The following is a 17,416-nucleotide window of genomic DNA, read 5'->3' as shown; positions in this document are numbered from 1 at the left end:
TTTTTAATGTGAGCTTTTGATTTGATTTGATTAGAGTTGTGATTTTACAGAAAAGATTATGTGCCATACATTTTCTCATCTGAGCTTGGCAAGAAAGTCTACAAGTACTGCATTTATTTTGAAATGTTAAACTATTACTTTAAGACGCTCAGTGTCCAGTGATGTCTGGTTTTAATAATGTTTGATGTTTTTATTTTTTATATTTTTTGTTGTTGTTTTTATTCTCTGTAAGGTGACCTTGGGTGACTTGAAAGGCACCATCAAATAACATGTATTATTATTATTATTATTATTATTATCTACAGTGTAAGAGTGAATTCTCAATACTTTTTAATCCCATTCTGTCCATATACATCATGTATGATTTGATCTCAGCTTTGTCTGTGCAGTGAAGACGTTTTAAAGGCCCTGCACAACCCCACAGGTGTTTTCAGTTACCCTGATGAGTCTTCTGGGGAACTAGGATGGGCGTTCTGTGAGATCACCAAACCCTATGAGCTATTGAGAATCATAAAAGGTGTAATTTGTCCCGCCTGGCAAATTAACAGGAGAGTCAGGGAAACGTCATTTGAGCACATTCTGTACATTTCCACAGTCCTGAGAAGAGCTCTAATCAGCCAAAATAATTAAAGTCACTCAAGTGGATTTACAGCAATATGAGTGTACAGGGCCTTAACATTACAATGAAACAATAAAGTTCATGTGAATGATTAGACAAGGGTGAAACAGTAAACAACAAAATACTCCCTTAATGCATATTATACCAAAATACTTTTTTTTGTGGTAGTACTGGTAAAGTAGTATGCTCTTAATTTATTCATGTATCATTCTATAAATACAGTATAAAAGACAACAAAGTTTAGGTTGGTATAGCATGGACTTAATCTGTAGCCGGTTTCATACACAAGACTTCTGCATCTCTGTATGAGAGGTTTAAGTCATTTCCTTCTGACTCGTTTGGCACCTCGGTGGGTTTCCTCTGCCTCTGGCTTCTCTCTGCAAGGGTCTGTAGAAAGAGGGGGCTTGGATTTCAGAGCTTGTTTAGTGTTTAGAGACTTCAGTGGTCTGGTGGGAGGTCCAGAGTCCAGATCATGAGCGTGGGTTGCAGGGCTACATCCTGTTCCAGAGGTCTTGCTGCTTTGGGAGCGTCCTCCTTGGCTTGGATCACAAGGTTTAATTTGTTGCTCAGAAGAGCCTATTATCAGTGGAATGGTCACATTACAGGTATTCGGTGAGGCCAGGTCCAGTTTGGAAGTCTACATTTAAAAAAACAGAAGAGACTCTTGTGCAAGGCATTGACTGATGAGACTCATTTCTGCATATGGAGTCCAGGTGCACTGTTTTGAGAAATAAATCTTCCTTACTGCCCTTATGACTCAAGTCCCTCAGCTCATCAGAGTCAATGACTTTAAATCAGGATGTGATCATACATAATAGATTTGTTCTGAACAATGAGTTTGCCTGTGACCTCAAATGACACTGAACATCTCATGTTGAGAAAGACTACACTGCCCAGAGGATAATCTGTAATTCACTGTATGCACTGTGATATAAGGTATTGGTCTGTGATGAATTTGTGTATCAAATTCCCTTGTCTACTTCAATCAGTTATGTCGTACATTTCCAAGAATGCCTTTCAGTAAAACCCATGAGAACTTTCATCCATCCTCCAATGTTTATATATTTGCTTATTTAATCAAAGGGTGCTGGAGACTACCCCAACCAAAAGTCACCAAGTAAGAGAAACACTTCACAATAGAAAAGCCCAACAGTATTTTTTTGATTCGACTTTAACTATTTGAGGCTGTAGTTTATGGTGATAATGTAATGAGCAAATATTTTTTTTAAAAGCTCTCTTAAAAATGACCACTGACTGCGGTGGACACCTTAAACAGTTTCAACAATAACTGAAAGTGATGAGTTTTGTCAAATTTGTATTTAATAGTATTTAACTGATGAGATACCCAACAAGTGTACTGAATAACAGTATGGTCAACATATTCTACATCTATTGTGGCTGCATTGTATTCTCGTCTACTGAATCTGCTGCTGTTGTTTTACAAAGTTATCTTCCTGCCTATTTTATAATATGTATGACAAGGGTAAGGGTATTGAAGATCATTACATGTCAAACATGTGGGAAAAAAGCTACTAGTCTATCAGCTAAATCAGATGATGTTTTGTATTTGTGAAACACTTTCTGATATCAACATGTACAGGAATTCAAAGCACATCAGCAGAAACGTTTTCTTTTAAACAGAGATCTCTCAAATTATGATTTTCACCTTCTCAGACGAGTCGTCTCCCTCATTCTTCAGGGTAGTTGGATTGCTCTCCTCATTGATACCTGGAAAGACAATAGTTGATGGTTGCCTGTAGTAAGCGGACCTTGAATTAAGATATTTTTCATGCTCAACATAAAAGCTGACATAATCTCTACCAGAGGAGTAGCGGCCTAGTTGCATGTTGAGCCAGATATTTCGTCGTTGAGTCCACCCCCCTGGAGCCTCTACCTCATACAGACGCTCTCCATGCTGCTTGTGCAGCTGCAGGAACCTCCTGCACACTGAGCACACATGAGACACAATTACATCATCTGTCAATGAGTTGGAGTGGAGGATCATGATGAAGAATGCAGAGTATGAGTATAACACACATACCTGTGCTGCATTCACATCACACGCCTCTAAATACTGTTCAAATACTACCTGGGAGCTCTGTTGGGGATTGTGGGCAAGTATGGGATAGTTTCATTTAAGGAAAAAACCCAAAACTAGGATGGGAGAAGGGCAAAACTGCCTCAGTTTTAGTGTCTAGACAGTTAGATATTTGATCTGTTATGAAACATAAATACATCATGGCTGAGTAGATGTGCGTACGAACATTTCTTAGTAATTGCGTTAGTTATTCCCATGTGGCAGTCAGTGCAATTGTAACAACCACTGATTGGAAATATGTAACTTCTGCCAAATATGGCAAATCATCTGACAAGTGCCTCCCTTAGATAAGAAATGAAGGAAGGAAATGAGAATGTAATTCAAACAAACTGTTTTTTTAGGAAAAGATGAACTTAGCTGACCTGCCACCATGCTGGGTGATAGTGGAGCGCTGACCCCCAGCACCTCCTCTCTGGAGAAGGAGGAGCAGAAGTCATCAAGCATCTGAAGGCCAAAGCCTCTCTTCCTCCAGCTCCTCCTCACCAGCACTGTGTCCAGAACAGGCAGCAAGTAGCACTGACTGCTCCAGCTGTCACACAGACTGCCTGAAACATTAGCAGTGGAAGAGTTACTGTTTGAAAAAATGTTAGCCACAGTAAGTATTTCAGTCTGCTCTGGTACACAGTACAACCACTACTGGATTTTTAAGGCCAAAACCAGACAATATTTGAGCATTAAAAAAGAAGACAATTATATGCTGCCCTTTTTTGCATAAAAACCTAACATTTAAAGTTATAATCCATTCGATTTTCATACAATCGAACCCCAGTTTCTGAAAGTTTATGGCCAGAATTTTTCTGCAGTAGTCATTTAATGTGTTTACATTCAGTACTTATATTTGTACAGTAGTTTTCATTGTTAGTGGTGGAGTCTGCCATTACTGCACTGGATTCAAGTTGCATGTAACTCAGTGTAGTTTCATCGGTCTACTGTTTATTCTCTTTTCACTGTTTCCCCATCTGTGCTGAGTTAGTGCTAATGGAAAGCCAGTAACTTACTGCCACTGCTTCATATTAAGAGTGTTCATCTGGCGAAACATGAAGTGGCTTACTGCGGTTAGTGCCAACAGCGATCATTCATCAAAAATGCATTTACAAAACAAGACAACTGTCATTTTGAGTATTTTTTTGATGGCACATAAACAGAATAACTCCTCAGCAAGGTAACCAACTTTACTATGACTGCTTCATGATTGTTGTAGTTTTCTTATGGTGACACCCATAAACTATGTCAACTTTTGCATGTGGAATGTCTCTTAATCTAACAGGTGTCAACACTTTTTTCTTTATTTTTTTTTTTTACACCACTTGGGAACAGAAAAACTCTAAAACATCCTCACCCAACCGACATGTAGCCCTGATATATTATTGCCTTGTTTTTGCTGGAAACAGTTGCTGTTGGACAAAAGGCTGATGAGAGCTGTGAAACCAAACAGTGATAAATGTAAATGATGTATACATATGTAAATCATCTGAGGACAGGTTCGTGGACATTGTTTTAACATGTGGTTGTATTTTTTGTTGGTTGAGGTAGATTTACTTTACTGTGAAGGGGAGGTAACTACAGTAAACATGTGGTACATAGATTTTGTCTTTCTTGAGAAACAAATATCCATGTTCAAACTGCACTAGGCAAGATTTACATGAAAAAAAATCACTTTCATTCTCCTCCTCTATTGTACCTTTGTGTTTGATAGTGTAAAAGCCAACAGCCTGGCCGTCTCTCCACAGCAATTTGCAACTCTCTGTGCGGGGGTGTAGGGTGAACAACAACTCCTCCTGTAAAGGCCTCTCCACTACCTGACTGAGCAGGAACACAATCACCCTCTCCATAATAGTCTGCACCTGGGGAAAAATACCCCGAATTAGAAGGCTCAGCGGGGTGGATGAAAACAAACGATAAACAAACAAGTAAACACACACAGCTCTGATAAAAAATAAATATGGTGAATAAATAAAATGTTATCTTTACAATTTGTACTATATTTAGATTAATATTGCTAATATATTGGGATTAAGTCTTGTAGTTTTTGAATTCTTAAACCAATACAGTTGTTCAAAGAATTAACTGGGCTTTATTCAAATATGCAATGTTAAGTTGAACAACTTCATACCAGAAGTGATAGGAATTCAGTTGTTTCATTCTGAATTTGAGACCTGAGAGCTGCCATGGTTGCAGTTACAGCTGAACGTTATAAGTTGTACATAGTGTATGGTGTTAATAATAAAATCACAATTTCACTATGTGCATTTTTCTAATTACAAGAGTTAAGTTTACATACAAGAGCCCAAGAACTTCCTTAAATAACAGTTACTTCACTATGTAGCATGTGAGAAACTAAGTGAATGTAATGTCTGTATCTGAATATAACTTCATTCAGTAATGTCAACAACGTGTAATAGCTACAGAAATGTAAGCTAAACTGGTAGAACACTGGGACAATTTTTTTTAGTATTTCTCTGAATGACTGGTTTTTCAAAAAGGACCTGAATAAAAGAATATGAGAATAAAAAATATTAGTATTATCTTGGGATAAAATGATTAATTTTCTCAAGATAATTAACTTATCATGAAAAAACTACTTTGTTGTCCAAAGATAAGACATTTCATTTGTGATTTTGAGGTGATGGTATAGAAAAAAAATCATTGCAACCATGGCAGCTCTTGTCTTCCATACAAAGGGCCTTAAAACTTAAGTGTGCAACCTCATGTCAAAGTAACTGACTTGATGACATGAGTAATCATCTATAAACTCACTTCATCCTCAGGTCTGAACTCTGACTCATTTTTGTTCAAATCAGGATCAATAAATGTGGCTCCATGCAACAAGGTGCCCAACCAATAGTCATGGAAAAAGAAACTATAGGATACATTGCTAAATTTTTGGGATGGGCATAGTGACTCATAAATGGACGGTATCAGACTGACATGTGGTATTTAAGTCAAGGCTTAAAAGCTGCCCTCTGAGTCACACACTTGCTTATAGGGCTCGTCCGGGATTTGAACCCGGGACCTCTCGCACCCGAAGCGAGAATCATACCCCTAGACCAACGAGCCCACACAATGGGCTAGTATTTGCTTGCGAGTCAACAAACACCTACACTTTGGTGACAAAAATACTTCACGTATTACATAATTTGGCATCAGTCTTCTGTGAGCATGGATTGGTCATAGTGAGTATCTAAAGTGTTTTTCTCAAGAGCACAGAGAAAAAAAACTTCCCCAATCACAAAGGAAAAGACTCTGTAGATTGTGGGAGGAAACCTAGGTGAAATGTACCGACAACTGAGTCTAAAGTAACACTTTTCTTTGTCCCCATCTTCTGACATTTTATAGACTACATAATTAATAGAGAAACACAACTGACAGATTCATCAGTTTTGAAAGTAATCAATAGTAGGAGACCAGGTGTTAAAACTTTTCAGCACCTGGAATTTAGTCAATTCTCATTCTTTCCACACTTAGGAACCCTGATCTGTTTATCATTGTTTGGTAGTGACGTTGCCATAAAAACAGACTAACACAGACTAAACAGACTAGGAAAGCCAGATTACCGACACCAAGCCACTCCTAGATTTGCTGGATGTTCGTAAAACGTCGTCCACGCACCACCATTTCCCATGCAGGTGTAAAGCCACCACTGGAAGGTAGAGAAGAAGCAGTCAGAAGGAGTCTCTGGTATCTTGACAGTATCTACAGTGTCTTTGTGCACATGTAAATAAGTGTGTAGTTACAGACCCTGTGTTAGATGATCAGGAGGGTGAAGCACCAGCACTGAAAATTCAGATTGGTCATCTTCAAACACCTGCAACCATCTTACGTTATTTGGTGTTATTGCGACCTGAGTAGGATGACAGGAAAACCACTTCATGAACATCTGCAAACACTGTACTAAATACTTCCCCGCAAAATGTTTACATTTTACAGGAGACATCTCAAGGGCCAAAATATTAACCTCCCTCCTACAACTAATGTCAAAAGTATTTGAACATTGTGGATACATTTGCTGAAATATGTATCGAGACAGTAAAAAACATCATCATGAACATAGGGTAGGGACATCAAATTTATGACAGTACCTTTGAGTTCTGTGATGACTGAAACCACTCATCATCATGACGCCTGGACTCCAAAGAAGACAAGTACTGTTCAGATGATGATCTCAGGTCAGAGTCATCCACAGCTGGAAGGTCTATAGGGTACATGGTCCTCCCTGTGGGAATACAGCTGTTTAAGGGATAGTTACACGTTTACAAAGGTTTAAAAAATATCAACAAGCAACAAATATGCCCCATTACTTTATGGATGTAATGACTCTAGTAGTGATTGGGATGTACTATTAAACAATCACCTCCAACTGACTGTATTTTGTCCAGTTTTCTCTTACAAGGTAAATTCTTTCCACCAGACTCCGTTTAAATTTCTGGCAGTTTAAACTTGGCTTGCTACTACTAACACGCATTATAAAATAGCAAATGAGTTATGATCTCTAGAAAGCTGTTACTTCCTTCTGGTAAATTCGGCACATGAGTTACAGTAAATAACGCAGGTGAACCTTTTTAAATTAAACATTAACTTTCAGGTTACATAGTCCATTCAGGGGTGGATGGTTGCGTGTGAAAGAGGATGTTTCAATTCAAACAGATTGAGGCATTTGAGTATATTAACGTTAGCAACATATTTGAATTTAAGAAGTTACTTTTGGTGGTTCACAGTATGTTTTTAAGTGATTATAAGTTGAGAGGTTACGCTATTTACATGACTGCCAGCATTTGCCACTACAAGCTGTTTGCACTTTGGACTGCCAACAAAAACAAGTACGCATTCCACCTCAACAGCTCCAGTTGGTATACTTACTTTAAGACTTAATAACGTCGGTCGCAATGTGAATGGTCGAGTCTCACACAGGTTGACATTTGGCTCCACCTGTAACTTCCTTAAATGTCACTTTAAATCCACCTGGACATGTCATTTCTTTGACTTGCACCGCCATCCTCTGGCAGAAGAGAGGCATTACATCAGTCTGACCTCTGCAAGACCAGACCGGAAAAACGGAAGTTAACAAAATAAGAGACATCGCATCGGTATGATAATCTCACATCAATTCTCCCCACTTTGTGGTAATAATGCAATGTAATGACTGGAATCAATAAATTAGCATATATGTGGTGGATCACATAAATATCATCAAACAAGAAGTTGTGGTCTCAAATTGTTACTGAAGTCTTGGTTACTCCCTATATGAGAGAAGACTCAAAAGCATAGTCAAAAGGAACAAATGATATTGAGTCACCTGGTTGGCTCAGTGTACTGGTTCAATAGTTCTAAAGTCTCTTTGTCTTTGGCTGCATAATTGTGAATAAGCTGTAGTTCCACCATAGTCTGCATTAGAAGCCTTAAGTATTTTTGACAAGAGGATATGGGAGTAACGAAATATGCAGGAAATAAATGTGCACCAGTTTTTTTTATAACCTGTCTGTGACATGTCATGGTAGTGTTTGGGTGATAATGTCTAAATCAAGTGTGTCAAACTAATTTTAGTTTGGGGGCAACATACAGCCCAATTTGCTCTCAAGTAAGCTGGACCAGTACAATCATTGCATAATAATTTACAAATAAAATATAATATATATGAAATGGAATAATATGTAAGCAATAATATGTAAGTAATATAACTTCACTATAATAAACCATCTATTTAAAAAAAACGATGAACAGCCTGAGATGTCTATGTCAAATAGTGCAATTTCAACAATTTTATGTCTCAGTCTTTTGCAGATTATTTTTGCACAGAAGCTGCTGATTGACAACATTTTGCACAATGTTTAATATATGAACAGTTTAAATATGACCACAATATGTATTTATAGTTTTTCTCAGAGAATTGTATTCAGCTCAGGGTGGAAAAAAACACAGAGGCAGCGCATTTTACATGAAGTAGGCTCCTCACAGTTTAATTTGCTCCTGAAATCTGGCATCATACTTTGCAAAGGAAAGTATGATGCCCCTTGGCGGGCCAGTTCTGGCCCATGGGACGTATGTTTGACAACCCTGGTCTAAATGATGTTGGAAGCTGAGGTCAGCATAAACAGCATAACATCACAGAGGTTTACGAACTGCTTAATGAGTTAAAGATCTTTTTTTTTTTTTAAAAGAAGGAAATATAAATTAAATAAGTTTGATTAAATTGTAAGGTGAATTGACTAACATTTATCCCGAGTATACCAAAATATAACTTTCCCATTTAAATGTCGCGAGGTTCTTGTTACTCTTTACAATAAAACATTTATTGGTGAAGTTGGCTATATTTATTGTATTCTGAAAAGAATTGAACGGAAGCCATGTTTAATGTTGTGCTCTTCATTTGCTAAACATCGGGTATTAGTTGATAATGGTGCTGGGTCTGACAGCGAGCCGGCAGCTGCTGTCTCTTCAGCATTGTTTCGTGCAATGTCGCAACATAAAGTCAGGAATTGCCGCCAGAGTAAGTGCTTTTAAAAAAACATCCTCATCTGTTGTCTTTTTCTATTTGATATAGGAGGTCACGTCACGTGTTGCGGGAGCAGGTCGAAGCGTTCGTGTTTGTAGTAGAGACTGACACCACTGTTTACTGTGTCTGCTTATATCGTATGGAGTTATTAACATATTAACAACCCAGCAAAATAGTTATTAAAGTACGCAACTTAGCATTTAGGACAGACCTGCTATCTTACTTGTTGTCGTATGACCCTTTTATAACATTACACATTATTAACTTTAAGTGTTAGAAAATTAGCAGTTTGCAGTTTTCTTTTTGAGGGGATGGTACTTTACTTGATTTAGGTATGTTTTGTATATGATGAACATTTAAATCTGGCAAACCTTAAGCTTAATGTTAATGTAAATTGTGCAATCTACTGACCCCATGATGACCTCTTCGCTTGCTGGTTGCTGAATTAGGGGTCAAATAACCTTAAGTTACACTTATGGCGTTAGTACTTAACTTCCAAAAATGTTAGTTCACCTTGTTGGATACTTGCATATACATTTGCAAAACAAAAAACGAACTACCATGGTTGGGCATCAAACCCGGGTCTCCCGCATGACAGGTATAAAGTCTACCTCTGGACAACGAATGCAGAATGAGTTGCTGAATGTTTGTATGTATTCTCTTATGTATGTATTAACATCAGATCATATCAACTTACTGATAAGCATATATAGGCTATAAATCCTAAGAAGAACAACTGATTAATAATGATTTCCTGAAGCTAAATCCAGCAGTGGATTTAAGAAAGTAAGATGGAGAGGCGAAAATCCAAAACCAGAAATTGGTTACCAGTTGCATCCACAATTAGCATGCATTGTGGAAGGCTTTGCGTGGCAGTTATATAATTTGCTGAATTCTTTTATTTGTGTATGGGACTATGCTTGATATATGTAGTTTCTGTTGATGATGAACACACTGATTTTACTCTGGCAAGGTTTAACCTGTAATGGTGTGTTACACTGATTCTATTCAGTCCATAAAATGGCTCAAAGTTATGTCCCATGCTGGGAGCTTGTCTGGGTAAAAAACATTGCTATTAGTTTGCAACTATTCTATATAACTGATACAACCATATTCCTTGAAAGGTTCTCAACAGTTTCAACAATTTCTGACTTGTTTTGAGACTGAATACTTAAAATGTTAAAAGGAAACATTTTTTTGGCGTAAACTTCTTGTCTTGACTGCAGAAGAAAGCAAAAAGCAGTTGGTGACTACTCAACCATCAAAGCTCGATAACTAGAGTAAAGACAGGCTGCCAGGATAAAGACATTTCTGGTAGTTGGCCGGTTTCTACGCTATATACTTCACACCTTCATAAAGAGGAGCAGATTTGCTTCTCTGCAGGTATACAATGTTTACTCATTTCTGGGCAGGGAAATTTGCCACTCATCCAAAAATTCCAACATTTAATACTTCTTGTGCTCATGCCTTGGGAAAATGCAGTTATGCCTTGTGATGTAAGTCAGGATGGCCGAGCTTCAGTACTTCACACTGCGGTGTGACCGATGCAATGAACTGTTGCAGTATCTGCAGCTACTCTCCATAGCTAACATGGCTCCGGGAAGGTTGCTGCCAGGACGTAATGGACAGTGAAAGGTTGCTGTTGCATTGGCCGGGAATCGAACCCGGGCCTCCCGCGTGGCAGGCGAGAATTCTACCACTGAACCACCAATGCTTGTTGACGTCACCAAATGTGGACTGACGCAGTGTCACGATGAACTTGACTTATTTGCACGAGGGAAATTTTGCCGTGAACTTCTTGTCTTGGGCACGACTGAAGTACTGGCTCCGAAAATGCAGTTGGGCTGCTCGACGCAAGTCAGGATGGCCGAGCGGTCTAAGGCGCTGCGTTCAGGTCGCAGTCTCCTCTGGAGGCGTGGGTTCGAATCCCACTTCTGACAGTTGTGTTTTAGATTGACATTGGACCTTGTAATCATGCCACCCCATGCATCGATAGGCCAAGAACTTGCCATTAGTTGGTCATGTTCTACACAGCACAAGTTTAGGAGGAAGTGTATCAGTTTAATGTCAACGCTATATTTCTAAAAGTGTCCTCTGTTGCCTAAGCACAGCGACTGACTAGCACTCACCCAGTCAGATCAGCACCAACAGTAGTTCTTCGACTGCTTTGCGGTGTGACCGATACAATGACCTGTTGCAGTATGTGCAGCTACTCTCCATAGCTAACACTGCTCCTGGAAGATTGCTGCCGTCACACAAGTGAAAGGTTGCTGCTGCATTGGCCGGGAATGGAACCCGGGCCTCCCGCGTGGCAGGCGAGAATTCTACCACTGAACCACCAATGCTTGTTGACGTCACCAAATGTGGACTGACGCGGTGTCACGATGAACTTGACTTATTTGCACGAGGGAAATTTTGCCGTAAACTTCTTGTCTTGGGCACGACTGAAGTACTGGCTCCGAAAATGCAGTTGGGCTGCTCGACGCAAGTCAGGATGGCCGAGCGGTCTAAGGCGCTGCGTTCAGGTCGCAGTCTCCTCTGGAGGCGTGGGTTCGAATCCCACTTCTGACAGTTGTGTTTTAGATTGACATTGGACCTTGTAATCATGCCACCCCATGCATCGATAGGCCAAGAACTTGCCATTAGTTGGTCATGTTCTACACAGCACAAGTTTAGCAGAGCAGGAGGAAGTGTATCAGTTTAATGTCAACGCTATATTTCTAAAAGTGTCCTCTGTTGCCTAAGCACAGCGACTGACTAGCACTCACCCAGTCAGATCAGCACCAACAGTAGTTCTTCGACTGCTTTGCGGTGTGACCGATACAATGACCTGTTGCAGTATGTGCAGCTACTCTCCATAGCTAACACTGCTCCTGGAAGATTGCTGCCGTCACACAAGTGAAAGGTTGCTGCTGCATTGGCCGGGAATGGAACCCGGGCCTCCCGCGTGGCAGGCGAGAATTCTACCACTGAACCACCAATGCTTGTTGACGTCACCAAATGTGGACTGACGCGGTGTCACGATGAACTTGACTTATTTGCACGAGGGAAATTTTGCCGTGAACTTCTTGTCTTGGGCACGACTGAAGTACTGGCTCCGAAAATGCAGTTGGGCTGCTCGACGCAAGTCAGGATGGCCGAGCGGTCTAAGGCGCTGCGTTCAGGTCGCAGTCTCCTCTGGAGGCGTGGGTTCGAATCCCACTTCTGACAGTTGTGTTTTAGATTGACATTGGACCTTGTAATCATGCCACCCCATGCATCGATAGGCCAAGAACTTGCCATTAGTTGGTCATGTTCTACACAGCACAAGTTTAGCAGAGCAGGAGGAAGTGTATCAGTTTAATGTCAACGCTATATTTCTAAAAGTGTCCTCTGTTGCCTAAGCACAGCGACTGACTAGCACTCACCCAGTCAGATCAGCACCAACAGTAGTTCTTCGACTGCTTTGCGGTGTGACCGATACAATGACCTGTTGCAGTATGTGCAGCTACTCTCCATAGCTAACACTGCTCCTGGAAGATTGCTGCCGTCACACAAGTGAAAGGTTGCTGCTGCATTGGCCGGGAATGGAACCCGGGCCTCCCGCGTGGCAGGCGAGAATTCTACCACTGAACCACCAATGCTTGTTGACGTCACCAAATGTGGACTGACGCGGTGTCACGATGAACTTGACTTATTTGCACGAGGGAAATTTTGCCGTGAACTTCTTGTCTTGGGCACGACTGAAGTACTGGCTCCGAAAATGCAGTTGGGCTGCTCGACGCAAGTCAGGATGGCCGAGCGGTCTAAGGCGCTGCGTTCAGGTCGCAGTCTCCTCTGGAGGCGTGGGTTCGAATCCCACTTCTGACAGTTGTGTTTTAGATTGACATTGGACCTTGTAATCATGCCACCCCATGCATCGATAGGCCAAGAACTTGCCATTAGTTGGTCATGTTCTACACAGCACAAGTTTAGCAGAGCAGGAGGAAGTGTATCAGTTTAGTGAGAACTCTATATTTCAAAAAGTGTCCTCTGTTGCCTAAGCACAGCGACTGACTAGCACTCACCGCGTAAGATCAGCACCAACAGTAGTTCTTCGACTGCTTTGCGGTGTGACCGATACAATGACCTGTTGCAGTATGTGCAGCTACTCTCCATAGCTAACACTGCTCCTGGAAGATTGCTGCCGTCACACAAGTGAAAGGTTGCTGCTGCATTGGCCGGGAATCGAACCCGGGCCTCCCGCGTGGCAGGCGAGAATTCTACCACTGAACCACCAATGCTTGTTGACGTCACCAAATGTGGACTGACGCGGTGTCACGATGAACTTGACTTATTTGCACGAGGGAAATTTTGCCGTGAACTTCTTGTCTTGGGCACGACTGAAGTACTGGCTCCGAAAATGCAGTTGGGCTGCTCGACGCAAGTCAGGATGGCCGAGCGGTCTAAGGCGCTGCGTTCAGGTCGCAGTCTCCTCTGGAGGCGTGGGTTCGAATCCCACTTCTGACAGTTGTGTTTTAGATTGACATTGGACCTTGTAATCATGCCACCCCATGCATCGATAGGCCAAGAACTTGCCATTAGTTGGTCATGTTCTACACAGCACAAGTTTAGCAGAGCAGGAGGAAGTGTATCAGTTTAATGTCAACGCTATATTTCTAAAAGTGTCCTCTGTTGCCTAAGCACAGCGACTGACTAGCACTCACCCAGTCAGATCAGCACCAACAGTAGTTCTTCGACTGCTTTGCGGTGTGACCGATACAATGACCTGTTGCAGTATGTGCAGCTACTCTCCATAGCTAACACTGCTCCTGGAAGATTGCTGCCGTCACACAAGTGAAAGGTTGCTGCTGCATTGGCCGGGAATGGAACCCGGGCCTCCCGCGTGGCAGGCGAGAATTCTACCACTGAACCACCAATGCTTGTTGACGTCACCAAATGTGGACTGACGCGGTGTCACGATGAACTTGACTTATTTGCACGAGGGAAATTTTGCCGTGAACTTCTTGTCTTGGGCACGACTGAAGTACTGGCTCCGAAAATGCAGTTGGGCTGCTCGACGCAAGTCAGGATGGCCGAGCGGTCTAAGGCGCTGCGTTCAGGTCGCAGTCTCCTCTGGAGGCGTGGGTTCGAATCCCACTTCTGACAGTTGTGTTTTAGATTGACATTGGACCTTGTAATCATGCCACCCCATGCATCGATAGGCCAAGAACTTGCCATTAGTTGGTCATGTTCTACACAGCACAAGTTTAGCAGAGCAGGAGGAAGTGTATCAGTTTAGTGAGAACTCTATATTTCAAAAAGTGTCCTCTGTTGCCTAAGCACAGCGACTGACTAGCACTCACCGCGTAAGATCAGCACCAACAGTAGTTCTTCGACTGCTTTGCGGTGTGACCGATACAATGACCTGTTGCAGTATGTGCAGCTACTCTCCATAGCTAACACTGCTCCTGGAAGATTGCTGCCGTCACACAAGTGAAAGGTTGCTGCTGCATTGGCCGGGAATCGAACCCGGGCCTCCCGCGTGGCAGGCGAGAATTCTACCACTGAACCACCAATGCTTGTTGACGTCACCAAATGTGGACTGACGCGGTGTCACGATGAACTTGACTTATTTGCACGAGGGAAATTTTGCCGTGAACTTCTTGTCTTGGGCACGACTGAAGTACTGGCTCCGAAAATGCAGTTGGGCTGCTCGACGCAAGTCAGGATGGCCGAGCGGTCTAAGGCGCTGCGTTCAGGTCGCAGTCTCCTCTGGAGGCGTGGGTTCGAATCCCACTTCTGACAGTTGTGTTTTAGATTGACATTGGACCTTGTAATCATGCCACCCCATGCATCGATAGGCCAAGAACTTGCCATTAGTTGGTCATGTTCTACACAGCACAAGTTTAGCAGAGCAGGAGGAAGTGTATCAGTTTAATGTCAACGCTATATTTCTAAAAGTGTCCTCTGTTGCCTAAGCACAGCGACTGACTAGCACTCACCCAGTCAGATCAGCACCAACAGTAGTTCTTCGACTGCTTTGCGGTGTGACCGATACAATGACCTGTTGCAGTATGTGCAGCTACTCTCCATAGCTAACACTGCTCCTGGAAGATTGCTGCCGTCACACAAGTGAAAGGTTGCTGCTGCATTGGCCGGGAATGGAACCCGGGCCTCCCGCGTGGCAGGCGAGAATTCTACCACTGAACCACCAATGCTTGTTGACGTCACCAAATGTGGACTGACGCGGTGTCACGATGAACTTGACTTATTTGCACGAGGGAAATTTTGCCGTGAACTTCTTGTCTTGGGCACGACTGAAGTACTGGCTCCGAAAATGCAGTTGGGCTGCTCGACGCAAGTCAGGATGGCCGAGCGGTCTAAGGCGCTGCGTTCAGGTCGCAGTCTCCTCTGGAGGCGTGGGTTCGAATCCCACTTCTGACAGTTGTGTTTTAGATTGACATTGGACCTTGTAATCATGCCACCCCATGCATCGATAGGCCAAGAACTTGCCATTAGTTGGTCATGTTCTACACAGCACAAGTTTAGGAGGAAGTGTATCAGTTTAATGTCAACGCTATATTTCTAAAAGTGTCCTCTGTTGCCTAAGCACAGCGACTGACTAGCACTCACCCAGTCAGATCAGCACCAACAGTAGTTCTTCGACTGCTTTGCGGTGTGACCGATACAATGACCTGTTGCAGTATGTGCAGCTACTCTCCATAGCTAACACTGCTCCTGGAAGATTGCTGCCGTCACACAAGTGAAAGGTTGCTGCTGCATTGGCCGGGAATGGAACCCGGGCCTCCCGCGTGGCAGGCGAGAATTCTACCACTGAACCACCAATGCTTGTTGACGTCACCAAATGTGGACTGACGCGGTGTCACGATGAACTTGACTTATTTGCACGAGGGAAATTTTGCCGTGAACTTCTTGTCTTGGGCACGACTGAAGTACTGGCTCCGAAAATGCAGTTGGGCTGCTCGACGCAAGTCAGGATGGCCGAGCGGTCTAAGGCGCTGCGTTCAGGTCGCAGTCTCCTCTGGAGGCGTGGGTTCGAATCCCACTTCTGACAGTTGTGTTTTAGATTGACATTGGACCTTGTAATCATGCCACCCCATGCATCGATAGGCCAAGAACTTGCCATTAGTTGGTCATGTTCTACACAGCACAAGTTTAGCAGAGCAGGAGGAAGTGTATCAGTTTAATGTCAACGCTATATTTCTAAAAGTGTCCTCTGTTGCCTAAGCACAGCGACTGACTAGCACTCACCCAGTCAGATCAGCACCAACAGTAGTTCTTCGACTGCTTTGCGGTGTGACCGATACAATGACCTGTTGCAGTATGTGCAGCTACTCTCCATAGCTAACACTGCTCCTGGAAGATTGCTGCCGTCACACAAGTGAAAGGTTGCTGCTGCATTGGCCGGGAATGGAACCCGGGCCTCCCGCGTGGCAGGCGAGAATTCTACCACTGAACCACCAATGCTTGTTGACGTCACCAAATGTGGACTGACGCGGTGTCACGATGAACTTGACTTATTTGCACGAGGGAAATTTTGCCGTGAACTTCTTGTCTTGGGCACGACTGAAGTACTGGCTCCGAAAATGCAGTTGGGTTGCTCGACGCAAGTCAGGATGGCCGAGCGGTCTAAGGCGCTGCGTTCAGGTCGCAGTCTCCTCTGGAGGCGTGGGTTCGAATCCCACTTCTGACAGTTGTGTTTTAGATTGACATTGGACCTTGTAATCATGCCACCCCATGCATCGATAGGCCAAGAACTTGCCATTAGTTGGTCATGTTCTACACAGCACAAGTTTAGGAGGAAGTGTATCAGTTTAATGTCAACGCTATATTTCTAAAAGTGTCCTCTGTTGCCTAAGCACAGCGACTGACTAGCACTCACCCAGTCAGATCAGCACCAACAGTAGTTCTTCGACTGCTTTGCGGTGTGACCGATACAATGACCTGTTGCAGTATGTGCAGCTACTCTCCATAGCTAACACTGCTCCTGGAAGATTGCTGCCGTCACACAAGTGAAAGGTTGCTGCTGCATTGGCCGGGAATGGAACCCGGGCCTCCCGCGTGGCAGGCGAGAATTCTACCACTGAACCACCAATGCTTGTTGACGTCACCAAATGTGGACTGACGCGGTGTCACGATGAACTTGACTTATTTGCACGAGGGAAATTTTGCCGTAAACTTCTTGTCTTGGGCACGACTGAAGTACTGGCTCCGAAAATGCAGTTGG

General features: G+C 42.8%; 2 protein-coding genes and 4 non-coding genes across 9 annotated transcripts in view; 1 reads left to right on the top strand and 5 right to left on the bottom strand.

The window, feature by feature from the left end:
• Positions 1-118: 118 nt before the first annotated feature.
• fam169b (family with sequence similarity 169 member B) lies at positions 119-7,707 on the bottom strand. Of its 4 annotated transcripts, none has more exons than XM_062421322.1 (9): positions 7,080-7,221; positions 6,797-6,930; positions 6,456-6,558; positions 6,272-6,357; positions 4,399-4,561; positions 3,080-3,262; positions 2,441-2,566; positions 2,286-2,347; positions 119-1,256 (listed from the first exon to the last, which is right to left on the bottom strand). In XM_062421322.1, exons 1-9 carry the CDS (start codon positions 7,177-7,179, stop codon positions 939-941), a joined length of 1,275 nt encoding a protein of 424 aa, XP_062277306.1. In that variant the 5' UTR covers positions 7,180-7,221; the 3' UTR covers positions 119-938. The 4 variants fall into 4 exon arrangements, with proteins under 4 accessions (XP_062277306.1, XP_062277308.1, XP_062277307.1 ...); XM_062421324.1 differs by lacking the exon at positions 7,080-7,221 and adding an exon at positions 7,575-7,707 and having other exon boundaries at positions 122-1,256; XM_062421323.1 differs by lacking the exon at positions 7,080-7,221 and adding an exon at positions 7,575-7,696 and having other exon boundaries at positions 122-1,256; positions 6,797-6,944.
• Positions 5,703-5,774, bottom strand: trnap-cgg (transfer RNA proline (anticodon CGG)). The gene has a single exon. It is a non-coding gene; the product is annotated as a tRNA-Pro (tRNA).
• Positions 7,708-9,091: 1,384 nt separating the features above from the next.
• The window catches only part of ldhd (lactate dehydrogenase D), a 111,488-nt gene continuing 103,163 nt past the window's right edge, over positions 9,092-17,416 (top strand). The window contains exon 1 of the mRNA XM_062421425.1: positions 9,092-9,201. Coding sequence (XP_062277409.1) covers positions 9,109-9,201 — 93 coding nt within the window. The 5' untranslated portion in view covers positions 9,092-9,108. The remainder of the gene's footprint in view (positions 9,202-17,416) is intronic.
• trnag-gcc (transfer RNA glycine (anticodon GCC)) lies at positions 10,851-10,921 on the bottom strand. The gene has a single exon. It is a non-coding gene; the product is annotated as a tRNA-Gly (tRNA).
• trnag-gcc (transfer RNA glycine (anticodon GCC)) lies at positions 13,399-13,469 on the bottom strand. Its single transcript has one exon. It is a non-coding gene; the product is annotated as a tRNA-Gly (tRNA).
• Positions 14,677-14,747, bottom strand: trnag-gcc (transfer RNA glycine (anticodon GCC)). Its single transcript has one exon. It is a non-coding gene; the product is annotated as a tRNA-Gly (tRNA).

This window comes from Scomber scombrus, chromosome 6 (assembly GCF_963691925.1).
Source record: "Scomber scombrus chromosome 6, fScoSco1.1, whole genome shotgun sequence".
NCBI lineage: Eukaryota > Metazoa > Chordata > Actinopteri > Scombriformes > Scombridae > Scomber > Scomber scombrus.
This window is presented reverse-complemented; position numbering and strand designations above follow the sequence as displayed.

Coding starts and splice junctions, on each gene's coding strand:
- fam169b (XM_062421322.1), bottom strand. CDS start 7,179: ATGCGTGTTAGTAGTAGCAAGCCAAGTTTAAACTGCCAGAAATTTAAA. Junction 6,358..6,455: donor TCCTGATCATCTAACACAGG/GTCTGTAACTAC, acceptor TCTACCTTCCAG/TGGTGGCTTTACACCTGCAT. Junction 1,257..2,285: donor GAGACGACTCGTCTGAGAAG/GTGAAAATCATA, acceptor TTTTAAATGTAG/ACTTCCAAACTGGACCTGGC.